The 24,987-nt window shown below is 49.1% G+C and overlaps 1 protein-coding gene across 3 annotated transcripts in view; it reads right to left on the bottom strand.

Annotated features, from left to right (window-relative positions):
• Positions 1-670: 670 nt before the first annotated feature.
• The window catches only part of SLC22A23 (solute carrier family 22 member 23), a 183,013-nt gene continuing 158,696 nt past the window's right edge, over positions 671-24,987 (bottom strand). Inside the window, exons 6-11 of one of the 3 annotated variants that reach the window (XM_023253717.2) lie at positions 22,058-22,160; positions 19,857-20,089; positions 18,167-18,199; positions 18,015-18,038; positions 16,816-16,939; positions 671-5,123 (exon numbers count right to left, since the gene is read on the bottom strand). In XM_023253717.2, the coding sequence (XP_023109485.1) occupies positions 4,766-5,123; positions 16,816-16,939; positions 18,015-18,038; positions 18,167-18,199; positions 19,857-20,089; positions 22,058-22,160 (875 nt within the window). In that variant the 3' untranslated portion in view covers positions 671-4,765. The remainder of the gene's footprint in view (positions 5,124-16,815; positions 16,940-18,014; positions 18,039-18,166; positions 18,200-19,856; positions 20,090-22,057; positions 22,161-24,987) is intronic. The other 2 variants (XR_006597609.1, XM_023253718.2) reach the window with 2 other exon arrangements.

Raw genomic sequence — 24,987 nt, 5'->3', positions numbered from 1 at the left:
TCTTCAGGGTCCATGTGGGCCCCTTTTGTTGCTAGAGGCAGATAGTTGAGGGCCCTGTAACATGTTTCATGCAGTGGCAAAAGTCTCATACTGAGCTAGTAGGCAACCAGGGGTGGGTACACTCTGGCCAGGACATAAAGGCACTTGAGAGGAGCCGATCTGGGGTTTAAGACACTTGCCTCCTTTGCAGACTTCCTGTGCTAATGTCGAAGGCCTCGGCCACATGGTAGGTTACAAGCACGGTGGGCCCCTAAGAAGAGTAACACAAAATCAGGGATATGGAGAGAAGAGTTTGGTATAAATACTTTATTAAAGAAATAGTGTTTTCTTGTTAAAAAATACTACATTAAAGAGAGTTTGGGTTATCAGTCTTTCCTCCCAGAATCACAGTGTAAGAGAGTCATTTCTTGACCTCTCTAGGGACTGTCAGGCCACAGAATAGGACATTGACACACAAGAGAAAAGAACTCTCCAATTTCCTGATGGCTCCCGTTTCTCAGGTGGTTTGAGAATATCACTAAGTGAACAGTTTGTGTTTACTCCAATCTCTGCCTCTGCCTGCCTTTTAAGACTAGGACCCTGCAAGCGAGGTAAGAGGCCACCCGCTGTCCCCTCAGGGTGAGAGTAAAGACTCGGTTTACAGAGGCGCTGAAGTAGGGACAGTGAGAGCTGCATAAACAGGTAGAGTTTTTATTACTTTGTAGTCAATGGTTGTGAAATGCCCTTCATTGGATACCATCAGATGAGGTAGGGAAGACATTCCAGTGGAAATTTGTTAATGGGGCAACATTTTTATTTCTGTACATTTACATACAAATTTTCCCCAAAGGTACAACAGATGTGACATCATGCAGACGTTTAGCTTTGAACGACAGTTCAGAACCCGATTTAGGCTTGTGCTATGAATGAGCACCTCCAGAGTAATCCCGGTCGACATGTACAGTAACACGGTTCTTACAGAGAAACCTCAAATGTTGGGGTTGCAGGAAGGACAGAGGGAAGTATTCCCCACTAGACATAACACACTGTACTGCTTTTCCAAAACACACAATACATTAAAGTGAGGTGTCCTTTAAAAGAGTTGAAGTGTGGGCTCCCCCAGCATGTGCGTGCACCTGCGCGCCACCTAGGGGCTGGGCGATGCGATGGTCACACGGTTCATTTAATGGCACTTCAGTCATTTCTTGTTTGGCTCTAGGAAGTGGTAATGTTTGAGTGCAATTACTTCCTTTACGAGGTTTATTTTTGCTCTCTTTCTGTTCTGTGGCGAAACCAACTTACCAGCCCCTTTTCCCTAGTTGAAAGTGATTATACTCTTTTAGAAAACAAAGCATTTAAAACTGTTTCCTATTTGTCTTGGGTGCTAATATTTAGTGCATGTGGTGTTCTTGTTGACTTCTGGAAAAGAACAAAATGAAATATCCAGCCCTGTCTCAAGTGTTCACATTTGTGCATAACTTTTATTGAAAGGGGATCACAGCTCCCTGATAGGATAGCGGGATGCACGAGTGGGTGGCAGAGGAGGAGGAGAGCTGGAGCACGTACCTTGGGATGTCTCCCCGGGCAGTGGGGGGTGGGGGTGGTGGAGGTGGTGGGGAGGGCGGACTTGAATAGCAGGTGCCTGAGAAGTGTTTCCTCACTAACGACGAAGGAAACAGGACCGAGGAGTCCACAAACACTACTGACAGGTGCCAGGGAGCTGGTGGCCTCAGCCCCCACCCATGCAGAGATGGATCAGGCTCCGGTGGGCCCCTGCTGCCTTGCTCACTTGGTACGGGATTTCCCAGTGCTCAGCCCACACGGAAGCTTTTCTGCTTTGGCTCCGTTTCGTAAAGGCATTCCTCAAGAGCTTCAGAAATCCCTAAGCTGAACCAGCAACAGGACAGGAGCTCAGCCTGACCCTGAGGCTGCTGGGAGAGAAGAGCTGTGGGACCTCTTTGCTGAGACCTCACTGATTGTTGGCAAGACAGCCCCCTTCGCATCTGCCAGACTTTGGTCCCAAGAGCCCAGTCCTCACGCTAGCTTCTCTTCTAGTGGATGATGAGTTAGTCCCGATCGCTGAAGCGACAGTGCTGTCTCTGCTGGACTAGTTTTTGTAGTTGTCACGTCAGATGGAGCTCAGAGACCAAGGAACAGGACTTTGTGCTGTGCCTCGCCTCTGCCTTCCTGGATAGAGATTACTGGCAGCACATGACAGCTTCAGTACATTTCTTACAGAAGGTCTACGTGACCAGCGAGAGAACACGCTCGAGTCCTGCAGGACAGCAAGGGGGCTGTCCCAGCACTGCAAGGTGTCCCGGGGCTGGGGTGAGGGATGCAGACATGTACCCGGCCAGGAGCAGCCCCAGGGACCTCACTGGCTCCTTCCCGCCTCCCCAGCTGCCCCGTGGCCTGACTGCTGCACACGTTGTGTCCTGGACTTAATGGGTCTTGCTGCCAGGTGGCTTTGTAGCAAGTACTCTAAAAAAGGCAAAAGGTATGTCACAAGTTTGGCACGTGAAGGCTGCACAGATGTAAAGAAAGTTCTTTTTAAATTAAGGTGAATGCAGACTAACATTGAAACATGGAACAAAAGTGACTTAACCGACATGAAGGAAGGCCTGGGTGAGCTGGGCTCAAAGCAGGTAGAAATGGGGAGAGACTGCTAGGCGCCCTTCCTTCCCAGGTGGCCTTCCTTCCCAGATGGCCTCCTTCCCAGGCGGCCTTCTTCCCAGGCAGCCTTCTTCCCAGGCGGCCTCCTTCCCAGGCGGCCTCCATCCAGGTGGCCTTCCTTCCCAGATGGCCTCCTTCCCAGGCAGCCTCCTTCCCAGATGGCTTTCCTTCCCAGGCAGCCTGCTTCCCAGGTGGCCTCCTTTGCAGGCAGGCTGGACACCCCAGGCACTAGTGATGAGTCAGACACAGTGCAGTTGACTCCCTGGAATCACGCATGCCTGCAAGTCTGCTCACCTCCCCAGCAGTGTTTTTATCACATCTGAGGGCTCCTACTGGGGTCTAGCAGTTTTGGAGGAGAGAGGTGGGTGGACTGAGAATAGGCCAGGTGGAAAGCTGGAAAGGGAGAAGGGGAAGTTATAGCAATCTCTTTTCTGGCCCTTTTGAGTTCTAGCAGCTGTCAGCTGGAAGTCACCTAGTTGCTTCACAGACTCGAGGCCACAAGTTCCCTGGAAGAACACAGCTCACAGCAAAGACATATGTCACAGAGTGCAGAGGTGGACAATTCTAGAAAGAACCCAGGCTGTCCAAAAAATCGGGTGCCTGTGTTGCTACAAGGCAGTGCCTGCCTGCGCCAGTGTTGTTTCTTAGTGGCCCCCTGGGTGTCCTTGAGGAGGCCCTCCAAGGTTCCTCTGAAGTACCCCCAGACAGGCGGAGAAAGCCTGACCTGGAAAGGCAGGAAGAAGCCTTCACTGTCTGGGACAAAAATGAGGAACACAATGAAAACCCTTGGCTATCGGGAATGGGTGTTGAACTTTGGTGAGTTATTGCTTTCTCTCCACTGGTCTTGATGCTTTAAAGAGGCTGGAGGTCAGGTGGACTCACCTGTGAGATTCCCACTCCTTGCCCTAAGCCCCCCTCTGTGCTGACGGAAGTGACAGGAAGCAGGAAGCAGGCAAAGGCAGGCTGGAGGGGGCAGTGGCTCCCACAGGCTTCGCAGTCTCTCAGCGTGAGGTCAGTGAGAGCTGACAGTCGTCCGGGCTGGTGATCTCTACGCGGTGGTGTGTGCTCGAGATGTGGGTGACGGGCTGTGTCTGGGAGAGCACCCCTCGCTCCTGTGGGTTTGCCTCAGGCGTCTGTTTCAGTTATGTCCCTAGTGGTTTTCAGTTCAGAGAGTAGCCTGTTTTCAAGTTGCGCTGGCCAAGAAGCTGAGTGTGAATGGGGCGCTTTCCTGCTGGAGCCAAACCCGGGAAGGATTCCTGATCATGTTAACATGTCTCACGTCTCCACACTGTTGCTCGTCGTGAGCTCGGCCAGGCAAGCCTGCGTCAGCGAACTGTGGCCGTAGTACCACTCATTGTTTAGGATTTCTGGTGAAATGTCCAAACTTTTCCCCAGACACCTTCCAGCGTCAAGTACGAAAGGATGATCCTGAAGGAAGACTAAGCTGGTTTTAATGACATCTGGGAGCTGCTTTCCCCCAACACATGGAACAGAAGCTCTTACCTCACAAACACACACACACAAAAACCCTTTAAAAACCATACACAGACTCTCTAGCAAAAACCTAATCATTTACATTTCACTCTGTCTACAATGTGGTCATGGAGATGCTCCACGACCAGTCAGTCTGCACACAGGCAGGCGGCCTTGGGGGGAGTGGGCCCAGAGGGAGCGACCCCTGGCTCCTCTGTGGGGTGCTGGGCAAGGATGGCGTGTAACCTCCAGGACCACTGCGCTGGTTGCCTACAGCGTCCTCCTTGGTGGCCGTGTCCCTCTTCCGAAGGAGGTGGTTCCGTTTCGAGATCAGAGGAAAAGGGAATAAAGTGCTTCTTGTAAAAATGACCAAAATAAATACAAACATTTCATGGCAGAAAAGAAAGTCCAAAGGGTTATTTCCAAAGAGTCTGCTTCTTCAAACACGGTCCTTAGAGTCTTGGAAAGACAGAGTTTCCCCACACCAGTTGACAGTCTTACCATCTGTGGCATCAGCAGCAGAATTGGGTTTCCCTGCCCCCAGCCACGTGTTCGGTCCCTGGTCTGTAAACCTGTGCCCAAACAGCCCCAAACCCTTGGAGCCCACAGCGCCCCCCTTCAGGGAAGGCCATGCTGAGAGCTACATGGACTTCATGCCGTTGGCCGTGGCATTCTCTGGCAGCCCATCCCCTGCGGTGGCCGCGTCGTGGAGGCCAGAGTAGTCCTTGAGCTCGGCGTTGGTGAGCAGGAGGGGCTGCTCCCCCTTCTTGTGCGGCAGGAGCGGCTGCCGTGTGTAGTGCTCCCCATTGGAGATGTTCTCGGGCAGGCTCTGGTTCCTGCTCTCAGGCAGCAGGAGGATGCAGATGATGCAGATGAGCGTGCAGCAGGCAAAAATGATGTGGTGCAGGAAGTAGCCTTTCTGGTTGTGCAGATCGATGATGGGCGCTGTCAGCATGCCGAAGCCCGCGCTGGCCAGCACCAGCCCCAGCCCGCCGCACCTGCAGGAGGGCACGAGCACACACGGTCAGTGTCCACAGTCACACGCTGCCATGGAAGGGCACGGCAACTCTGTGTGTGTGGGGGGGGGGAGGGAGGGGACACGCTTGGGCAAGATCACGGAGCAAGTTCATGGCACCACTCCAGTGTATCCCACATGATGGATATCCCAAACCACCTTCGCCTTGGCCGGCTTTGTACCACCTCTAGAGAATACTTTTTCTCACCAGCGCAAGTTGTTTTACTTTATTTTGAAAGGCAATTTCACAACACTACTGTAAATGGAAAACCAGTACCACTTGCCATAAATGATATGCAATGAAAAACAAAGTATTATTAAATTATGCTCTTTCCCAAGGTTTGCTCTTCATTTAGAAACTGGGGAGTAGGGGTAGGGGTGGATTAACAGAGGTTAAAGAGAGTAATATAGACATACCAGCACTAACAGATTTTCTCTGGCCATAACTAGAGAGACTGGGAGATACTTTGAAGGACAATAATTTTTCTCACTGTGAGTCGTTATTTGTTGTTGCACACCATACCATCATTCCCAGCTTGGGGAGCTATTATACCAGGAACCTTACACTGTGATTGAGAGAAATTCACAGCAGCACTGAGCTCAGAAAGTTCTAAATGTAAGCCTAGAGCGAGTGCCATTTATCTCCATTCCTCTGCCATTTGAGGGAACCTACCAAAAGTTCTAGAGAGATTAGTAGATATGCAACATTAAAATCCGTCAAAGCTCCATCTCTCCTTTGACATAAAAGCATATTTTGGGGGATAAGGTATCATGTGGCCACTGAGAAAGCAGTGCAGGGCTGGGCTGCAGTAAAGGGGACCATGACATTCAGGTGACAGGAAGTCGTGGCCCCACTGGGCCCTGCAATGAACAGGCCAGGGAGGGCTGTCTGGTCTCTGCACTGGAGCTACAATGAAGGGGCCTGATGGATGCAGTCTTGTCTCAAGAAAGGGGTCGTCTCAGAGAGCAGACCCAGACCAGTGGGCAGAGGGTACAGGGATGTGGATTTCAGTTGTTTTAAGGAAGAACTTTCACTGGAGTTGCTTAAGAGCTTATGCACCACCCTTTAGTAAAGTGACCTTTATTCTTGGATGTGCTTGGGCAGAAGGCCCCTCCAGCAGGCTCTCGGAGGAGCCTCTGATTCTCTTGGTTGGCACTATAGGTGGCTCTAACTCACAAAAGTACTGACCTACAAGGGGATGAGACACAAAACCAATGTGCGAAAGTCAACATGCTAGCAACAAAGAAGCTGAAAATGAAATTAAGAAAATTCCAGTTATAGCAACATCAAAAAAATAATACTTAGAAATAAAAACAAAAAAATTGCAATACTTGTATACCGAAATCTATAAATCATTGCTGAGAAAAGATTAAAAATATATAATAAATGAAGAGACATTCCATGTTCATGGTTTGGAGGACTCAATACTGTCAAGATGGCAATTCTTCCATCTTAGAAGGAATGTATAGATGCAACACAACCCCTATCAACTTCCCAGATGACTTTTTTTTTTTCCAGAAAAAGATAATCTGATCCCAAGATTTATATGGGAATGTAAAGGACCCAGAAGAACCAAAATGATTTTGAAACGTAACAAAATTCAAGGGCTTACCTTCCCAATTTTAGGACTTAGGATAAAGCTCTAGTAATAAAGGCAGTGTGGTATTATACTGGTGTGTCGACAGATCAATGGAACAACTGAGAGTTCAGAAGAAAAAACTCTTACATTTACAGTCAACCGATTTTTGACAGAGGCAAATTCAATGGAGAAAGGAGAGTCTTTTCAACAATGGTTCTGGGACAACTGGAAATCCACATGCAAAAGAACAAAGTTGGGCGTTTATGTAATATCATGCATAAAAGTTAGCAAAGAATGGATTTGAGGACTCGAGTATAAGCGCTAACCCTAGAACACTTTTTTTTAATGTTTATTTTTGAGACAGAGATAGTATGAGCAGGGGAGGGTCAGAGAGAGAGTGAGACACAGAATTGGAAGCAGGATCCAGGCTCTGAGCTGTCAGCACAGAGCCTGATGCAGGGCTCGAACCCACAAACTGTGAGATCATGACCTGAGCTGAGGTCGGACGCTTAACCGACTGAGCCACCCAGGTGCCCCAACCCTACAACAATTTTAAGAAGAAAATATAAGGGAAGCTTGTTGTGATCTTAGATGCGGCAAAGATTACATGTGAAATCAGAAGCAGGATCTAGAAGAGAAAATGATCAATAGGACTTCATCACAATAAAAACTTCTGCCCTTCAAGAGACACTCTCAAGAAAATGAAAATGGAAGCCACGGCCTGGGAGAACACGGTTACTGAGCATGTCTGATAAAGGACTTGTATCCAGAATATATAAAGAACTGTTAGTGTGAAGACACCCAATGTAATAAATGAGGCACAGATCTGGACAGACATTTCTCCAGAGAAACTGTACAAACTATAAAACATCTGGACCACACAAGCAGGTGTATGGTATCCCTGGCCATTAGAGACATGGATATCCCCACCCCAATGAGACACGGCCTCACCAACACGCACTAGGATGGCAGGAATCTCAAAGGCAGAGAGTAACCTGTGTTGGCAAGGCTGAGGAGAGGATGAGACCCACAAACCCTACTGCGAGGAAGGAGGGTGGCGGCTGTGGAAAAGTTTGGCAGTTGGTGAAAAAATTAAATATAAACTTTTGTATGACCCAGCAATTCCACTCTTATGAGACATGAAAACATAGACCACCCAAAAACCTAGAAGCGAAGGTTCGCTGCGGCATTATTCATCATAGCCAAAAACCAGAAAGAATCCCGATGTCCATCCACAGGTGACTGGATAAACAAAAAAAGGCACGCCATGCACAACGGAATAGTATTCCGCAGGAAGAAAGGGGGTGAGGTGCAACAGGTGCTCATGGGTGAGTTTCAAAAATATACTGATTGTATGATTCCATTTATATGAAATACCGTCCATTTATGAAATACCAGAAAAGGCAAGGGGGGTGCAAATCTGCAAGACAGAAAGATGAGTGATTGTCTGGGGCTGGGAGTGGGGACAGAGACGGACTGCAAAGGGCCAGGAGGCAACTTTTGGAGGTGATGGAAATGTTCTATAACTGGGTTTACGGTGGCGACTGCACTAAGATCATTGAATTGTAGATTTAAAATGGACGGATTATATGGTATGTAAATTATACCTCAATAAAGCTGTTAAAAACACCCCAAATTATTCCAGCTGTGGGGACTGGGTCCTCCTGCAGACACAAACCCCCAAAGCTTCCAGTGGCTGCCCCTCTCTGTCACCCCTGCTCAGGCTTGGGTGGCTGAGCAGCCGGTTCCTTCTCCCTGGAGCCTTTGCTGTCAACAGTGAGTGGGCGAGCTCCTGCTGTCCTGCTGGCCAGTCTTGGATGCGCAGGAGTGACAGGAACAAGGGGGACTCCGACAGGGAGGGCAGGTGCCTTGGGGCTCTCCAGGTTGACAGTTGTACCCAAGTGCCACCTTAAAGCAGACATATCAGAACTCTACGGCCAAGACAGGAAGGAGCACAGAAAAGAAACACTTTTTGGGGCACCTGGGTGGCTCAGTTGGTTAAGCATCTGACTTTGGCTCAGGTCATGATCTCAGGGTTCATGGTTTCCAGCCCCGCGTTGGGCTATCTGCTGTCAGCACTGAGCCCGCTTCGGATTCTGTGTCCCCCTCTCCTCTCTCTGCCCCTTCCCTGCTTGCACTCTGTCTCTCTCTTTCTCAAAAATAAATAAATGTTAAAAAAAATTTTTAAAAAGAGAAAAAGAAACATAAAGAAACACGTTAACAAAGAATGGAACAGAACAATGACAATCCTGTGCTTGGGTGGGACAGTGGGTGAGTCTCCCTTCCCCATTTTGTCATGTTTCATAACAAGAGAAGACACTTCTCCCTTCCCTTCTCTCAGCCCCAAATGAGCAGCGGTCTTGTACCTTCACACGCGGGAGGGGTTTCCTCATGTCCCTTGTGCTGAGGCCAAGGTGGGGGTAGGGTGACACCCCTTGCTGGCTCACCAAGCACACGGCCCCCAGGACAGAGCCAGAGCCTGGGAGTCTGTTCCCTTTCCCAGCCTCTTCTGTCCAACCCATGGCCAAGCCCCATGGCCAAGTTCAGCCTGTCTGGGTCACACCCCCGTAACTGGCATATCTTGTGTCCTCCTCCTATTCCCTCGGGTTCTTTCCTCACTGCTGACAAGTGCCTTTTCTAGAATACGCTCGCTGGCCTCTGGCTGACCCCTGGCCCTGCACCCCAATCCCTGAACTCCTTGGCTCCCCCGACCCCACTCCCTCTGTGAGGCTCTCGCCTCTGCTCTGCTCAGTTCTGCTGGTTCCCCAGCTGGAAATGGTCTCCCCATCCGTTGCTCTGGAAGGAGACAAGTCTCATCCCCTGCGGTCCCTGGGCCTGGCACAGAGAGGCTCACTGGGGTTTGTTCAGGTAGAGGTTGTGAAAACGGGCAGCCGCCTGGCCCACATGCACAGGCCAGGCCAGAGCAGCTGCCAAACAGACCTTTCTTGCTCCCCAGGCTGGAGATGCACTGATTTAAGAGCACAGGTTGGGAGCCGGTGGGCCCGGGTAAGAATTCTGGCTCTGTCATGAGCAGCCTCACCTCTGTGAGCCTTAGGGAGGATCTGAAACGGGGACAAGAAGTCATGCATCGGCAAAGCCAGGGCACTGTGTCCCTACTGTGGGGACAGGACGTGCTGAGTACACGTTGGCTGTTTTGATTCCCAGCTGTCTAAGCTCCTTCTCCCTTCTCCTCACAAAGCAGAAATATTGGTGTATTTCTAACTTCTTTCTTGCTGCGTTAATATTCAACAAGTGACACAGAGCAGGAAGTGAAGGGAAGAGCGGGAGATCGGTGGGTTGGTCTCGGGTGGTGGTGTCTGCCCCGCAAGTGCTGGGGAGAAGCCTGACGGCAGGGGCCCAGCTGGGGCTGAGCAAGTTCAAGAACTGATGGGATGAAGACAGCATGAGCCCTTCTCATGGGTCCACCGGAGTCTCCAGGGATGAGAGACCCACAGGTGGCAGAGGATGCCAGTGCCACTTTGGTCCTTCCTCGTCCTTCTCCCCCTGGCCTCCCACCCACACCCTGCAAAGGATGCTTCTTGAAGCTGCCTCAAACCCACCCACCCTCTTCCTCCCAGGGACCCCTGCCCAGGCTCCCTGCTCCTTCGGAATGAACACTCGCTCCCTCCTGCCTCTCCTTCGGATACACACATCCCTCCTCCCGGGCCACCGTCTCTCTGCAAATCACAGTCCCGGCAGTTTCCAGAGCACAGAATGACCAAGCCGAAAAAGTGCTCTGGCCCAGCTGCCCCGTCCTCCCTCCCCTCGGTGCACCTTACAGAGCCCAAAGACTCCTTTGTGTTTGTGTCTGTGTCTCTAACAGACATTAGTGGTTTTCAGGGGCAGGAACCAGGTGAACTCAGTTTGGTATCCCTCTGCATGCCAGTCAGATTTCTAAAGTGGCTCCAATGATTCGCACCTCCCAAGCAATCATACCCTTGTACCTTGAGTGTGAGCTGGACCCAGTAACTTTTCACCAGTAAAATATGGCAAAGGTAATGAGATGTTCCTTCTGTGATTAGGTTATGAAAGACTTACTTCTAGTAGATTCTCTTGCTGGCTTTGATGAAACAAGCTATTATGCTGCTACACTCCAGGCAGCAAGGCTAAGGTGACCTCCAGCCAGCAGAGAACTGAGGCTCTTGGTCCAATAGCCAGAGAGGAACTGAATCCTGCTGTTATGGTCTGAATGTCTATACCCCCCAATTCCTAACCCCCATTGTGATGGTATTAGGAGGGGGCCTTTGGGAGCTGATTAGGTCATGAAGGTGGGGCACTTATGAATGGTATTAGTGCCCTTAGAAAAGGGGCCCCAGAGAGCTCCCTCACCTCTCTCCCATGTGAGGACACAGGGGGAAGATGGCCATCAATGAACCAGGAATCAGACTAAACACCAAATCTGCTGACACCTTGATCTTGGACTTCCAGCCTCTAAAACTGTAAGAAATAAATTACTGTTGTTTATAAGCCACTCAGTCTGTGGTATTCTGTTCTAGCAGACCCAACAGACTAAGAGATCTACCCATTACTGAATGAGCTTGAAGACTGATCCTACTCTGGTCCACTGCAGCCTGTGGGAGATCCTGAAGCAGAGGACACAGCCAGGCCTTGCTGACTCCTGCCCACAGAAACTGTGAGACAGCAAGCCTGTGCTGTTTTAAGCCACTAAGTTCTGGGGGTAATTTGTTACACAGCAATAGATAACTAATACACTCAGTGAGTGATGGAATTTCCTAGCCTTAGCTATGGAAGAAAATAGACAGCCAGCTCTCACCAGGCTGTGATGTGTCACCAGTTAGAAACTCTTCCACCACCAGAGGTACCTGGGTGGCTCTGTTGGCTAAGTATCCAACTTCGGCTCAGGTCATGATCTCACGGTTTGTGGGTTCGTGAGTTTGAACCCCACATCTGGCTCTCTGTTGTCAGCACAGAGCCTGCTTTGGATCCTCTGTCTCCCTTCTCTTTGTCCCTCCCTGGTTTCTCTTTCTCTCCATTTCTCAAAAATAAACAGACATTTAAAAAAAAAAAAAAAGAAAGCCTTTCACCAAGGGAGAGAGACCAGATGTACTGTAGGAATAGTCACACCATTGTGCTACTGGGCCAACAAGGGGACACAAATAAGGAATAGCAATATTTTGGAGAGGGAGGATCTCCCAGATATCAACCTCCTTCCCAGGCAGAGTCCCAGACCACTTTTTAAAGATACTCTGTACCTTTTTGTTAGTATTTCCTCATATGCCCACCATCTTCATTTAGTCTATGAGCTTGTCAAGGGCAAGGATTATTTTCTAGAATACCAACTGGCACGTATTATTTATGCCTAATAAATATTGGATGCTTGTGGACTATACTGGCTTCCTAGGTAGGAAGGTCAGCTCACCCAAATGAATGGGGTAGGTTAAATATAGACAGCCATTATGAAGGGTGATGTGAGTAAAACCATCTGTAAGATGGATAATAGGAACACCCAAAATAGCCACTCAGTCTTTTTGATAATTCTGGCCACTCTGGAAGCCACAGGATGCTGCAAGGGACACACTGGATGCTGGGGGTAATGGGTGTGTTTCCTTGGGGCTGTTAATACCAGTGAGACATCATTTTCTCTGAAACCTTCTGGGTTTCTGCCTGACCTTCTTGTCGTTAAGTGTGGACGGCACTGACTAGCAGTGAGAGAGACTTAACTTGCTTAGTGCAAATGAAGTCCACACATGAGTTAATATACGGAGGGTAGAGGACATAGGCCCACAAGGAAGGGGGTTCACAGATTCACCGTTAGAGAAGTTGGCATGGGATGAAAGTCTTACTTCATAATATAAAAATATGTAATATTAATGTTAATAAATCCTGCCATATATATTTGATTTATGGTAGGATTAGACAGCTCATTTAAGAAAAGTATCTACATATGTGTGTGTATATAAGGTGCAGTCCATGTGCATATATAATATGCAGTATATCTTTATATATTTTTTCCACGAAAGCAATTTGCTATTTGGTTTTCTATCAAGGATACTTTGAAATTACACAGGAAGGTGAGGGACGCTTTTGGAAGAATTTGGTATACCATTTTTGGCTTGGTGTTGTTTTTCTGAAATCTCAGTTTAGAGAATGCGGTCATTATTAACATTACGTTAATTTTCCTCTTCTAAATGCTGACTCTGTGCATTTTTTGCTTTTCTTTAGATTGGCACTAGAGGGCAGCATATGCCCATGTTTAAATATCACAGCAGGCGGCCACCTCAATTTACAGTTAAAAGAGAACCAGGGGGCAAATTTTGCCTCCCCATGCTTTAGAAGCAGAAAAATTTTAATATCCACTGGCTTTTATTTTACTAGTGATAGTATCTAAATTAAAGATATAAAGACTAATACACAGGCCGACTGTTAGAAGTAGCAAGCTTAAATTAAGAGTTCTAGAATTTTAGGGGCGCCTGGGTGGCGCAGTCGGTTAAGCGTCCGACTTCAGCCAGGTCACGATCTCGCGGTCCGGGAGTTCGAGCCCCGCGTTGGGCTCTGGGCTGATGGCTCAGAGCCTGGAGCCTGTTTCCAATTCTGTGTCTCCCTCTCTCTCTGCCCCTCCCCCGTTCATGCTCTGTCTCTCTCTGTCCCAAAAATAAATAAACGTTGAAAAAAAAATTAAAAAAAAAAAAAGAGTTCTAGAATTTTGAAATTATGCTTTTAAACACTGGAATCCCAGCGTCTTGCATTTAAACAGAACAAACCTCCCAGTTTTCACTTCCTCTTTTATATTACTTAGTTTGTCTTTACTCTATTTCTGTAAGTCAAGGATAAACAAAAATTTGTGCCAATTCTTACAGAAATAAATATAACTGCCAACAACATTCAGGTAGGAATAACTAATAATATCAACTGTCATCTGCTGAGGCTGGATCCTTTCTATATATCCTTTTTCCCCTCAGCATCCCCGCCAAATAATAAGGCAGTCATAACGAGTTTCATGTTAGGGCAAAAGAGATGAATGAAGGCTGGCAGAGGGACTTGCCTAAGGCCACCCAGAAAAGCAGCCCTTGGGATCACACACAGCTCCATGTCACTCCTTCCTCGTGCTGGAGATACGAGTCTGAGGCTCTAGGCCACATCCTCTGCACTTTGGTTGTTCTCACCCTGCTCTTGAACTAGCTAGTGTGCCTTGGCTCCTTGGTCCTCAGCATTTGTAATATATGTATGTATGTAGATTATGTAAGACACAAATCTTTAGAAAGGTTAAACAGACTCCAGATGTCACATTACACATAGGCCATCTCTGTCCTTGAGGCATTTTAGAGAGGAGGACATCAGGGTCCAGGTTCTTAGTCCTGACGTGGGCGTAGGGAGGAGTTACTCAGAAGGAAGGTCTCCGAGAAGGCAAGTTCCAAGAAAGAAGTTTCTAGAAGAAAGGGGTGAGATAGCCTGGAGGGGAGGAAAGCAGGAGAAGACACCAGGAAGGATTAGGTAAGCTCAGACAGAACAGAGAATTAACAGCCAAGGCCCAGGGGCTCTGAGGAATCTGTGTGGAATTGTTGGAAAATGAAATGGGCCTGTTATCACCAGTGCCTGCCTCCTCTATTAACTGATCCCTTTTGTGAGGGGTGAGCAAGACAGCAAAGGCCTCAGGGGCTCCCACCTGCAGCTTCCAGATGGACACTGCATGGAAAAGATGATCTTGCACAAAAAAGCCACCAACTGCTTGTAGACCAACCAGGGCCCCTGGCCACTTCTCACCAAGCCAAAGGGGAGAGGGTGCTGCAGACAGGTCTTCCCCTCTCTCGCTTGCTCTCCCTCTCATTCTCCCTCTCGCTCTGTCTCTCTCTCTCTCTCTCTCTCTCTCTCTCTCTCGTCCCTGTCTGCCTGCAGAGGCACGTAACTCCTGAAGCCTTTGGAAGAGAATCCAAGAACTTGTTGCATCAGCTGATGATAAATGAACAGCATGTGGACCATGCTTGGGTCGGAGGGAAGTGCTTCTCTGTAATATAAAGTCTGGATGGAGTCTCATGAAACAATGGTATTAATCAGTTCATTAGATTCTAGTGAGTGTCTGTCAATTTTTTTTTTAATTTAAAACAAAAAAAATTATTTTAGAGGGAATGAAAGAGAGACTTCTTGAGTGGGGGAGAAGGGCTGAGGGAGAGAGAGAGAATCTTAAGCAGGCTCCATGCTCAGCATGGAGCCCAAGGTGGGGATTGATCCCAAGGCCCGGAGATTGTGACCTGAGCCAAAAAAGCAAGAGGTGCCCTGAGTCTCCGTCATTCTTGGACAATGGATTTCCACAAGCCTTTGTTCAAAAAAAGTTCTTATCCTCCTATTTGCTTCTAGTTAGTTAATCCTGGCATCTTAACCTTGGCTACTGTCCTGGTTCAGAAGGTACGTTTTTAATAACAGCCTTGTAAAAAAAGGTTAGTTTAGTATGAAGAAAAATGAAGCTAATATAACACTGGATGTCAATGACACTTCAATGAGAAAAAGAAAAAGAAAAAAAAACAAAACAAAAACGAAGCTCACACACCCCAAGCCGCTCATCCTAGTTTATCTTGGATTTATCTTTGTAAAGTGGGGGGAGGGGAGGGAGGCCAATTATTGTCCAGGGACTCCATGGGAATTGTCCCTGAGTGTATTTGCAAGAAAGAGACTCTGAAGGGAAGGGTAAGGGAGTGACACCAGCAATTCCTCCCTCCTGGCCTGAGACCCCCTTTGTACTTGATTTCCTTTCATCCTCGGCAAGTACAAAATCATCACCAAAGGTCAAATATTTTTTCCAGTTTGTCATCTTGGCAAGCCGAATCTAAGAACATAGTTGTTGAATTTGTATTCCCAAATAATCTTTTCAGGTTTGCATCAAAGAGGAAAAGGATACTGTATTTCCTTCAGTTTAGCTTGTTAAGCAAAAATCTAACAATGACTAATGAGGTCTATCAACTCCCAGAGTTCAGGGGTAGCTGGCCGCTCCCAGAGAACGATACATAATCACACAAATCTGCGGGGAGGCCAGCTGGAAAGCCAGAAGGTCCAACCTTGACTTGGGCACTAATGAAAGAACCCTCTTTGCTGCATTCTTTTCGTAAAGTAAGGGAATTTAGGTACAGAAAGGACACTGAGGGAGATGCTGTCCGCCTAAGGCATTTTGCAACCTCTAGCATGAAATAAGCTTTAGGCTCTTCACTTTGGCTTAGCAGAGGGTTGGAACAGGATGAATTACTTGGCATTTAATTGCTTTTTTTCTTAAATATACAATTCCTTGGCATGTATTGTAATAATCCAGGAGAATGAAGCAAAATGAGGTCATGTGAAATTTCTCTGGTCAGCATGACTCGTGGAAATGTAGGAAGAAAGTCCATGAACCTGCCTGTCTGCTCCCAGAGCCCCATGCAGCACCCGAGGGGCTAAAATGATTAGTCTGCACAAGTCCTGCCTTGAACTGTACTGGGCTCCACTTGTTTGCTCATGTGGGCAACTAAGGGTGGATGGGTGGCATCAAGCTGACTTCTGCATTTTAATTCATGGCTGAGTAACTGCCTGATTTATTCACAATTTATATTTTTTAAAAAGCATGTGTGTTAAACATGCTAATGATATTCCCATGCAAAGTTCAGTGTGATGTAAATAAAGATGAGCTCTTCCATAAGTCACAAACAGTAATTACCAGGAAAATGACACGACTCTGTAGTTTAGTGATGCCCTTTTAAATGAAGGGAAACCCTTTTATTATGCTGTGATCTTAATAGCATCATGGAGCATCCATGTACCACTATGTGGGCATAGCACGAGAAAGGATCAAACCTTACCTTGTGAACTAAAACAAAAGTAGCTAAGCACGAGCTTCCTATACCCTGAAAAGGTCCCTGCTGCTTGTTCCTCAGGCTCCTTGCCTGGATGGACCCCAGGGTCAAGTTCTCGGCTGACTCTCGGTTGCCTCAGAGTCAGGGCAAATTTCCCCATCCGAAGCCCTGACAGGCCCAGCACACAAGCCACGCCCTCATCCGGAGGCCAGGGTGGGACAAAGCTGATGCTGGTTCCTTCCACACAAGCCTTGCTAAACCTCCCGCCCTCTCCTGAGTCCTAGGAAGAAGATGCCCTGGGGGGGCACCTCCCATTACGTACCTGATTACTGTGGGGGTGATCTCTGCACAGAAGAACACGCTGAGGCTTCCCACCGCGTGGGAGGCGAACATGCCCACGATGGAAAACGTGATGGAGAATTTGTCCTTGACACTATCACTCATACCTGAAGGAGAATCAGAGGGAGACAGTGAGGGGAGCAGGAGGGAAGGGAAAAGGAGGCTGGCGCGGCAGGCAGGGGGTGGGGGAGGGGTGCAGAGACAGCAGTGGGACAGGGGTGGGAGGAAGGCCTGGGACCACAGGAAGGGTCTTCCTCCTTCCCCAGTAGAAGTGCAGACTAGGGCACTCAGTTCCCTCTGGAGACCGAGGAGCACGTCAGGTGTAAGAGGTCAGACCCTCTTGGTGGAGACTTTGTTGGGGTTCCCGTGATTTCCTGTGGGCCTCAAATGCTAGAGCTCACGCAGACTCTGCCAGAGTTCCTTAGGCCACAAGCCGGGCCTGGCAGGAGGGAAGGTGGGTAAAGAGGGGAAGGCTGGTCTCCCTGGTGCTCTAGCAACACCCCTTCTATCCCAGCTTTCAGAGAAGGAAGGTCTCTGCTATTCTGGCCTCAGGGCTGACCCGTCCAGTACACAGGACAGGGTTTACTAGGCTGGATTTAAGGGAATAAAAACTCAAATAGCCCAAACAGAAGAATTTACAGTCCAGAGGGTCAGACTTAACCCATCCAGACATTTGCAAATGGCACCAGAGTCTGACCACACACCCACGCATCATCTAGCACAGGGTATTGGCATGCTGTTGGGGTCATACACATGGGGCACAGCTCAGTTCCCTGCAAGGCTGCATTATGAACTCAGGGAGCCCGCTGCAGAAAGCCCTGGCAGCATGGGCTCCGGTCAGGCCAGGCGTGTGTGACCAGCAAGATGCGGGACACCAGCTCTGCCATCCCCATGGCCAAGAGCAGCGAGCTTTCACGATTCACAAAGGGGGATAGCAGCTTCCCCAGGCAGCACAGTCAGCCAGGCCTCCAATGCTCCCTGGGGTTCTCTGATGTCACCCAGGCACTGTCCGAAAGATAGCCCGCGGCACTGCGTTGGCACCAGGGTGCCCTGTGCTGACCGCCCATGCCGGCGGAAGACGTGAGGCCATGCGTGCAAGCTGGGTGCAAACGGGGAAACGAGGTGCTCTTTCTAGAGGCAAGAGGGAGTAGAGAATACAAATGTATGCTTATAGTGTCCAACCTACGGCCAACTTCAGCTGCAACTCTTGAAGGGTAGGAAGAGAGGAGGAGAAAGAGGGAAGGGAAACCACAGGTCTGTGAGTCTTTATGAAAACGCGTATTTGGGTGCAATAAAAAATGGTGATGTGCACAGCACAGGCATTTGGGGCTCACCTGAGTCTGGATGCTGGCTGTATTTCCCAATCACTGGGCCCATGCAGACGAGGGTGAAGAAGGTGGGTAAAGAGGGGAGAGAGAAAGCATGTTAGGTACAAAGCTGTCACTGTGCTTTTTCATGGGACCAGTTTCTAAGCCAACTCCCCTCCACGTCTGGGTTGGCCCCACTGCCAGCCCGCCAGGCCCACTTGGGGAGCAGAACCAACACCCATGGAGGGGCCAAGTGCTAGAGGGACACGGAGACCTGGGGCTAACAGAGTCCCCGGACCCTGGGATTAGCACCTGACTAAACAAAACTCGTTTTGTTTGGAGGGGAGAGGGCTAAAACCGTTCTGCCCTCCAAGTGTGGGGAGAAAATGGAACTCTTCAGAACAGAGACTCTAGCACACCTTCTAGTCCTCAAGCCAAAGGGCTAACTTCATTGTGAAAAAAATTATCCCAGAGTCACTGCTGGTCTGTGCTCAAGGAAGCAGCAAGTTCTGCGGGGGCAGACCCGTCAGGCGGCATTTCTGTGAGCTCCGAGTCCTGATACTCATAGTTACTTGTGTGCAAGGAGTGCCTGGGACATTCCTGCTCAGGGACAAAGAGGGCCTCTGTGACACTCCCAGGGGCTGCTGCTGTCACCCAAAGCTCATGAGCTTGCACAAGGGGATGGGATGGTCAGGAGCCAGTTGCCACTTCTCCATTTCCTTATTGGTCACAGCTGACAATAAGACCAGTCTCCCATCAAGATACGGAGTGCATGAGGATGTGACCAAATTAGAGAAAGGGCTCCTGGGTTTGCAAGTAGCTGCTCTTTAATCCGGTTTGCACAATGAGGTTGAGAAACTGTGGAGTTTTTCTTTCTGTTCTGGATACAGACTCTCGCACCGTGGATGACGTGAAGGCTGTCTTCCCCGAAGCCCCACTGCACCTGGACAGTCGTGAGTCTGATTCCTGGCTCTCCTTGTGAAGCTGGGGGATGACTGGTGGCATCTGTTTCCTGCAGTGTCCCAGCCTGTCCCAGGAGGACCGCGCCTGCTCAGAGCAGGCTCGGCTGCCCGGCTCTTTTGTGTCTCGCTCTGGGCAGGTCAGAGAGAGATGCCTGGTGCCTTTTCCATGCATGAGGAGCTGTACCAAGTACGCCTCCCACAGCTGGAGGCGCTACATGGATTCCCTCTTTTTCATTTAAATTATTTTTAACATTTACTGAGGAATTCTTTGGCCCAAACGCAAGCTGGTAAACTTGGGAACATCTGCTGACAAGCAGTGTCCCGATGCAGGGGAGTCCAAATGTCCCCCTTGTTTCCCATGAAAGAGTGCTTTGTTCTTCTGGTCATGTGATGTGTCACAAAGAAACAGTCTGGCCGTCAGTGAAGTCATGTCCACCAGGACTGGGAAGGCCTCACGTGCAGGGAATCGTGGTGAACCCAGGAAGGAAGGCTCCAAGTGGCAGCCCGGGGGCTGGGCTGGGGCAGGAGGGGGAAAGGCACAGTGCACTCAGGGACAGTCACCATGGATATTCCAGTTAAAATCTGTCCTTCCCAAGGTACTTCCCTCAAGCTGTTGGCTTTGGAATAATAGCTCGGGTCACAGAAAACTTCCTAAAGTCTCCCCCAGCTCTGCTGAACACCCTTTGGTCACAGGCCAGCTCCCCTCCCCCAGACTCTGCCCCCGTGGCCCATCCGCACCCCCAGCCCCCACTCACAGTTGAGCAGCCCAAGCTGCAGGAGCGAGGCCAGGGCGGTGAGGATCATGAAGAGCAGCAGCCCTCCCCTGCGCCCCAGGAACCTGACCACCACGCACATAGCCAGGCAGGACGCCAGGGCGATGCTGGCCACGGTGTAGTAGTCGGCATAGAAGTTCTCGAGGAGCGGCACCTTCACCTCGTGGCCCATCATGCTCCTTGCAAAGCAGTGGTGGATCCCGTACCCCGTCAGCCTGTGGGAGACGCACACGCCGAGGGGGGCGGTGTGCAGGCGTACAAGGACAGGAGGGCTCAGTGACCAGGAAACAGACATGCAGCTCAACACATCACAGAGAACATGCTGTTACCACGACCGCATGTCTGATGGGGTGCAATGCAAAGAGACTTCAGAGAAAGGACAGCAGCAGCCCTCTCATGGGGGTGCCTGATCACTCTCCTCACCATCACTTTAGCAGAGAGTGTGAGCATGAAAGCGGTGAGACATTCTGTTCAAACACCATCAAATGGATCCAACATGTAAGACAAAGCGCTCCCATTCGTCAACTCACTTAATCCCATGTCAGCACCGTAAGAGCTGCTGTCAGACCCATTTTACAGATGGGAAAAAAGGCTTAAAGAGGGTAAGCAGCTTGCAGAAGGTTACTAGACATACTGCCTATCTGGACCTCTGACTTTTCCTTCAGTGCTCAGGGTTCTGGAAACTTGGGGATCCACCCAGAGAACTACCTGCTTAACCCTTTCCTGCTGCTATTGACAAACACACCCTGGGGAAGCCAGCAGGAAGCCAGGCCAAATGAAGACACCTGGTTTTAGAGACTTTGTTTCAGTTCTTAATTTATCATCCGTTTCCCTCCCCTGGGTCAAGCCTCTCTATTGCCTCCAGAGGCTCGTATAAACCTGCTGGGAAATGTGTGTCCCACCCGCTGGAGACAGATGTCCACTTGGGGAGATGGGGGTACGAATGCACGCATGCACCTGGGAGGCTGCAAGTGCATGTTCAGGGCATGGACAGTGCTGTGTGAGCGCATCTGTTACATCAGCGCTCGGCACCCACCCCAGAGTGACAAATGTCCTTCTCTCCCAACCCCCACTTCCGTGCTTTGGGGAAATCAAAGTGCTTTCATCAAACTGTGAGGATGCATCAAGGTCAACTGCGGCAGAGCCTTGCCCCCACAGGGGAAGCTGCTGTTTGCCAAATGAACTCATTTCCACTTGGGACATACTCAGCAAAGGACCTGCTGGGGCAGTCGCTTTATAATCTTGCAACTGGGGAGATTCGGTTAATCTCTGGGGATCCCAGATGACTTTCTCTGTCTCTTGGCCTACAGAGGTCTCAGAGAAATCGTCTTTTTGTTCTGGGAAGAAGGAAGTCTTTGGATCATAACAGGTAATTTTAAGATAATAAGGTCAGAGAGATTGATCCCCCTTTCCCCAAACAAGAAGCATTAAAATAGAAACTTGGCATCTCCCTTATGTCACAATTTGTGTTTTTTTTCCAAACTAAAGTTGGAAAAGGCACTCCATTTGTAATGGTCCCATTAGCCTAGCCGGCATCTGCCTGAGACTGGACAGCAGCACGGTGGCCGTGTCTGGAGCCGACTCTGGGCAGGGAGGCTGAAGCCTGAGGGCTCGGGCCCTGACCAACGGAGTGGCTAGGGCCTCCATGTCCTTATCTGTAGGACAAGGGTGACAGGAGGAGCCCCAACATCGAGAACTGATGAAGTGGAGTGGCTTTGATAGAAATAGCCGTGGGGAATGGTAGGAACAGAGCCCTGACTCTGGGTCTCTCTCTTTCCAGGACAGGAGTCCTGATGCCTTTCAAAATTGACTGCAAACCCTGCCCCCTGCCTTCCAATAGTCTCTAACATCAAATGAGAGTTAACATCCTCCCTCACCTGAGGTGACCTCTGACCCCGAGTGAGGGCCACTCTGTGTGGTCAGGGAAGGGCAGGGTTATTAAGCTGTGAGTCAAGATGGGAAAGACCTTCTTGGTCTACACAGGGACCCTGGGGCTTATCAGACTTATCCAGGGCCCCGTGGTCAAGCGCGAAGCCCTGGGCTGACCAGAGGCCCTCGAGTTGTGGCTGTAATTCAAGATGCAGCTGTGGGAGAAGGAGGGCCCTGCCGGCCTCCCCTCCAGACACTCTCTTCTCCAGCCTCTCCCTGACCTCCACCCTGCTCGTGTCCCTCTTGTGACTCACGAGTTCACACACAGGACCACGATGTTCTTCCACAGGTTCCGGGTTCCCACCACTTTCACGATGCAGACCTTCTTGGGCCTCCGGGAGAGCTCCTTCTCCAGCTCTGCAGGCAAAGAGAACCCGTGACCCGTCGGCAAGACCCTGGATAGGCAGCCTCCTAGGTGTTCCTCAATTGGGGCATCATGAAAAGGGGAAATTTTTTTTTTTTTTCCTTTAAGCCAGAGGATAGGGTCTGGCTCTCAGGATAGAAAACGCATTCACAGAAACACTGACTTTGCCGTTCAAATTTCCCCACGGGGCCTGAAGGGAGCCGAGGCACACCCTAAGTGTACCTTTTCACAGCAAAGCCTTTCTTGCGAGGGAGGCAGGGTACATACAAATAAACAATGAGTGTAGACTCACTCCACTTTGCCTGAGTACCAAACTTAATGACAGGGGTGCCTGGGTGACTCAGTCGGTTAAGTGTCTGACTCCTGATTTAGGCTTAGGTCATGATCTCATGGTTACTGGGATCGAGCTCCACATCGGGCTCTGCACTGAGAGCACAGAGCCTGCTTGGGATTCTCTCTCTCCTTCTCTCTCTCTGCCCCTCCTCTGCTCATGCTCTCAATGCTCTGTCTCTCTCTCTCAAAATAAACATTTTAAAACATGTAAAAAAAAAAAACCAAACAAACCCAAATGACATTTTGGGTTACAGAGGCACTAATCAGGTTCAGGTCATATTAAAACAAGCAGTTCTTTTCTGTGTGGAGTCTGATCTGTCCACCTCACCCACTGTTCAGAGACCAGGAGAAGCACGTGCTCATATGCTCCCTAACTTCACAGGTGGGAAGTACAGTGGCTGTGGCTGTAGCTGCTCCTTCTGATGCGGCCCCTAAGAGTGTGCATCTCTTTGGAAAGAGAAATAAACACATGCATGAGCACGTATGCACAGAAGTGCATATATGTGTGTACGCACATATGTGTATATGTACGTTTTAGTTAACAGTTAAAGGTCTTTGGGGGCTGAGCAAGACAGTGCTCTGCCTCCGAGTGATATGACCAACTACAAAGTTATTAGACAGAACTCCTCATGAGGCTCAAATTAGCTCTGAAAGCCATTCTGAACAGAGTCCACTAGTGCTCCAATGCCACATTGACATTTGCTGAAGCCCAGGTGTCAACCTGGCAGTTTAACAGGGAGGGTCAAAACACAGAAATGCCCCAGCCTTCAGGATCTGCCCTTGTGTCTGTGAGCAGAAATGCCATACCTTCAGCCCCCAAGGACCCTCCGTGCTCTCCTAGCCCAGCAGGTCCTCAGGGAGTAATTCTCTCTACTCAGGAGCTCAACAAGAAAAAGGAGACCTAACCCATTGGTTGGGTGGCCCGTGCTCAAGACTGTCAAGGCCATGAGAAACGAGGCCCAGACCAGAGGAGGCTGGGGAGATGACAACAAAGTGTGATCCTGGATGGGATCCCGGAACAGGAAGTCATTAATGGAGACACTGGCAACATCCAGATGAAGGCTGGGGTTTGCTTAACACTACTCTACCAATGGCAGTTTCTCAACTGTGACAAAGGTCCTATGGTATTATGTTAACAATGGGGAGACTATATTCAGAAATTCTGTACTAATTTTGTAACCTTTCTGTAAACCTAAAATTATTGCAAAATACATTTACTGAAAGAAACAAAAACACAAACAAAGCCAAGTAGTATGGGTGGGAAGGCCCCATCTAATGAGGGCAGGGCTTCTGTGCTTGGAGGAAACAGAATTACCTCGGGACAGACCCTGCAGCAGCCATGTGCATGGGGACTGCTACTGATGTGCTCTCTGGCACTTCCTAGGGCCTCTTCCACCTCCTTGGTTCCAGTTTGAAGGGAAATATGTTGCTTAACCATAAGGCTTTAGGAGTTACTTAAACAAAAAAATTTTTGGATCAATGTCACCAGCTGGGGCATTGAAGGGAGAAGGAAAAACCTTTTCGATGTCGAAGGGATGCCATGCCACTTGAGTTCCCAGACCTTTCCTCCTTCCCACTTTTAGGTGCAAAGCCTGAGGTGTGTGCAAAAGCCAGAACAGCTGGCACTTTGGGTGTTTGTCCACGGATCCCCCTCGACTCCCAAGCTCTTCGGAACCTTTATTTTCCCTTCTGCAAAAACAGACTAATCTGATTCACAAACATCCTTTCCCCATGGCTAAAACACTAAAAAACTTTTAAAGAGCATGGCAATGTTACGGTTAACAGATAATGCGGGATCCAATGATCTTAGTATCTTCACGGTTATAAAACTCATCAGGAATCAACTATAACAGCCACACTTGCTCACCATGGAAGTCATCCAAGAAGAAAATTTAAATGTCTATTAGCATGTTTACAGAAGTTAAAATCTCTTTTTGTAATGTGGTCCAAACCTAACTGCTAATACACTATTGTATATGAAATAGATGTTTAAAGAAACTGCAGCAATTTCAATTGTGACTTAATTTTTCTTTTTTATAGGATTAAACTGGAGAGCCCAAGGTCTAAAGAACTGACTGTAGTCTACAGGGGTAACTGCATTATTCTAAATGGAATTAGATTAACCTGTCTGGAGCTATTGACATGTTGTTTCTGTTATATACCCTACCAGCCTATGAATAACAACATAAAGCTTCCTCAGCACTAGGTCTGTTTCTCTGGGACAAAAATCCCCCATCTCTGAGTTGTGAGAAACATCAGATGACTTTTGAGACACCCTAAGGTAACTGAATACAGGAGGCCTTTCTGTCTCTCTAGTCATCAGACAGAAATCAGGGATGTCCTAAAGTCCCTGAACGTGGCTATATGAGAGTAAGAAGGGGAAGTGCAAGTTGATCAGACTCTGAGCACCAAGGAAATGACTGATAAAAGCATTTCCTCTCCCTGTCTCTCCTCCCAAGCTCTCTGACCCTCTGGATTCACAGCCAT

The sequence above is a fragment of the Felis catus genome, chromosome B2 (assembly GCF_018350175.1).
Source record: "Felis catus isolate Fca126 chromosome B2, F.catus_Fca126_mat1.0, whole genome shotgun sequence".
Classification (NCBI taxonomy): domain Eukaryota; kingdom Metazoa; phylum Chordata; class Mammalia; order Carnivora; family Felidae; genus Felis; species Felis catus.
The sequence above is the reverse complement of the archived record's forward strand: the minus strand, read 5'-3'. Positions and strand labels throughout refer to the sequence as shown.